General features: G+C 39.1%; 1 protein-coding gene across 1 annotated transcript; it reads left to right on the top strand.

Annotated features, from left to right (window-relative positions):
• Positions 1-957: 957 nt before the first annotated feature.
• Positions 958-2,389, top strand: LOC129739735 (charged multivesicular body protein 3-like). The gene is made up of 2 exons (XM_055731241.1): positions 958-1,183; positions 1,271-2,389. The coding sequence occupies exons 1-2, from the start codon at positions 1,139-1,141 to the stop codon at positions 1,895-1,897; spliced, it is 672 nt and encodes a 223-aa protein (XP_055587216.1). The 5' UTR covers positions 958-1,138; the 3' UTR covers positions 1,898-2,389.
• Positions 2,390-2,715: the final 326 nt, after the last annotated feature.

Here is a 2,715-nt window from a genome sequence, read left to right as displayed (position 1 = left end):
TGCTCCATTGTGTGCGAGTAATGGAAAATAACGTGGCGGAACTGCTTGTTTTTTCTTTGTGTGAGTACATGTTTTGACTGGAGCATGTGTTGGTTTACTTTATCAGCTGACCAGCTGGGAAAAAAGAGAGTATAACGAGAGAGATATTTTGATTTGCAGCGCCACCTGATTTCGACTGGCAGAAATGCGAATCTCTTCGATCGCTGCGCCCTCTGCATTTGGTTGGAAACGCAAAAAGTCAGTAGTAGCAGATGAGCACAAGCTTGCTAGCTAGTTTGTAATATGTATATTATGAAATAATTTTTTTTAACATTTATTATTAAAATTTTTTTGTTTCTTCGGAGAGAAAGGAAGATGTGTGGGACACTGTCGGATGTATGGGTAAACGACACATTCTCCCAGATCATTCGTAGCATCTAGCTCAGTCACGACGCAACAGTCTGCTAGGTTAGTTGTGGCGTACCTCTAGTGCACGAGTCCAGCGCGGTGGGTGATCTCTGTGAGAAGCGAAGTTGCACAGATTTTATCTTCGTTTTTGAACGTTTTAGCTTCAAGATGACATTGCGTTCATTATTAAAATGAGAAAAAAACATAATACAATCTTCAAAGGACCAGAAAATTTCATAACATAGTGAAATAGAGGTCTTACAACACAATCAAAATGAAATTGGAATTCATTTTCGTTCTAAAACATGTTTTTCTTTGAAATTTCTGCCATTCGCATATAAATTTTCGATATATTCGTTTTTGTGACGTCACGAAAAAAATCCAATATGGCTCTCGGCACTACCTTCTTTCAATATTCCTTGCATGTAAAGACCGTTTTTTAAAAAAATCAGGACAGTTTGCAAAATCAGAACGGCCTTTCGAAAGTCAGGTCAAATCATAATTTATCAGGACACCTGGCACCTCTCTGTTGGCCGATGAGGCAGAAATGTCAGAACTGACAGCAGTGACAGCACGGGAGTGGAAATTGTTGGGGTGTTTTTATTTACAAAATTCAGTGATTCATAGCAAAACATCTGCAAAAATTTACAAATTCTGCGGAAATCCATGAAGTTGATCGTTTTCTGTACGGTTTAACTGTTGCTTCTGCTTTGCCTTCTACTAGTTAAAAGTTGCCTGTTTCATTATAGTCATGGGACTGTTCGGAAAAAGTCAAGAACGTAACCCGAAGGATTTGGTAGGTGGAATTTTGATTTATTTTAGCAGGGGTTGTATCGATTCTTCCATTTTTGACCTTCAACTTTTTTCGTTTCATTTTTCTCAGGTTCAAGAATGGTCTTCAAAGCTGAGAAAAGAATCATTGGCGCTAGACCGGCAGATTCGATCCATTCAAAGGGAGGAAGATAAAATCAAGCGGTCTCTCAAAGAGGCTGCCAAGAAAAACGATAAAGAGGTTTGTACCATCTTTGCCAAGGAGCTGATCCGGTCCCGAAAGGCTATCAACAAGATATATACGAGCAAAGCACACATAAATTCGGTGCAACTGCAGATGAAAAACCAATTGGCCACGATACGAGTTGCCGGGTCACTTTCCAAATCGACGGAAGTGATGCAAGCGATGCAGGCTTTGGTTAAATTACCGGAAGTGGCCGCCTCGATGCGGGAAATGTCGAAGGAAATGATGAAGGCCGGCATCATCGAGGAGATGATTGACGAGACGATGGAATCGCTAGAAGATGTGGATGAGATGGAGGAAGAGGCCCAGAAGGAGGTCGATAAGGTGCTGTGGGAAATCACGGCTGGCAAGCTGGGCGAGGCACCATCTGCTCCGATGGCCGCACCGGCCAAGGAGAGTGAAGGCGAAGCTTCCGGCGTGGCCTCTATGGACGCCGAAGAGGACGAGGAAGATATGAAGGACATGCAAAGTCGGCTGCAAGCGTTAAGGTCTTAGAATAAACGCAGGGAATGTAACCGCTTTCTACTTACTTCTTAGCCGTTCAATTTATGTACTTCTGTTTGACTCGATTACTTTTACTAATAGTCAGATGTTAAGCTTCCTTCTGCTTGACGGAGAAGGGAGTTTTTTTTTCTTTAGCGTACCGCAGTGTCCTCTTGTTAGTTTTGTATATATAAATTGAAGGATAAGTTTGTTTTTCCTTTCTTAAGTTACTCACAACTGCTATGAGATCAAGTTAGGAAGTACAAGATTATTGAGAGGCCCGTTAAGCAGCTGCTGCATCCGAGCTATTTACCGTTCGTCGTTACTGTGTGGAACGATTCAAACAATTTACTGTGAAAATTGAATGTATTAACCAGTTTAGTTATATACTTACCAAAGTAATAAACTTTGAATCCATATAATACCAAAAGTTGATTTCAATACTGATTCTAGCCGAAATTTCTGATATGTGTCATTTTAAAAACCAAACATCTCGTTTTCTTTTTCCGTAAGTGTGCAAGAATAAACTCAAAAACATAAATTTTAATGATAAAAATATATTTTCTACATTATAAAAAAAAACATGTTTTATTTATTATTTTTTATGTAATTTGGAACAGTGGTGTTCATTTAGGTTCTCTTTTTTTTACGTTAATATTGAATCTGAATCCGACATTTAAATTCGAGTTCAATCTTAATCCAGTATTAGAAGTTTGCAATAATTCGGCTAGGGAATGCAAACGAGAAAAGAGCTTAATTTATCGTGTCTGACTGAAATCTCAATCTGGATTTCAAAATAAGAATAAGCAAACTGAATCTGGATTCGAATT

This window comes from Uranotaenia lowii, chromosome 1 (assembly GCF_029784155.1).
Source record: "Uranotaenia lowii strain MFRU-FL chromosome 1, ASM2978415v1, whole genome shotgun sequence".
NCBI lineage: Eukaryota > Metazoa > Arthropoda > Insecta > Diptera > Culicidae > Uranotaenia > Uranotaenia lowii.
Note: the sequence above shows the minus strand (reverse complement) of the source record. Positions and strands in the feature narration are given on the sequence as shown.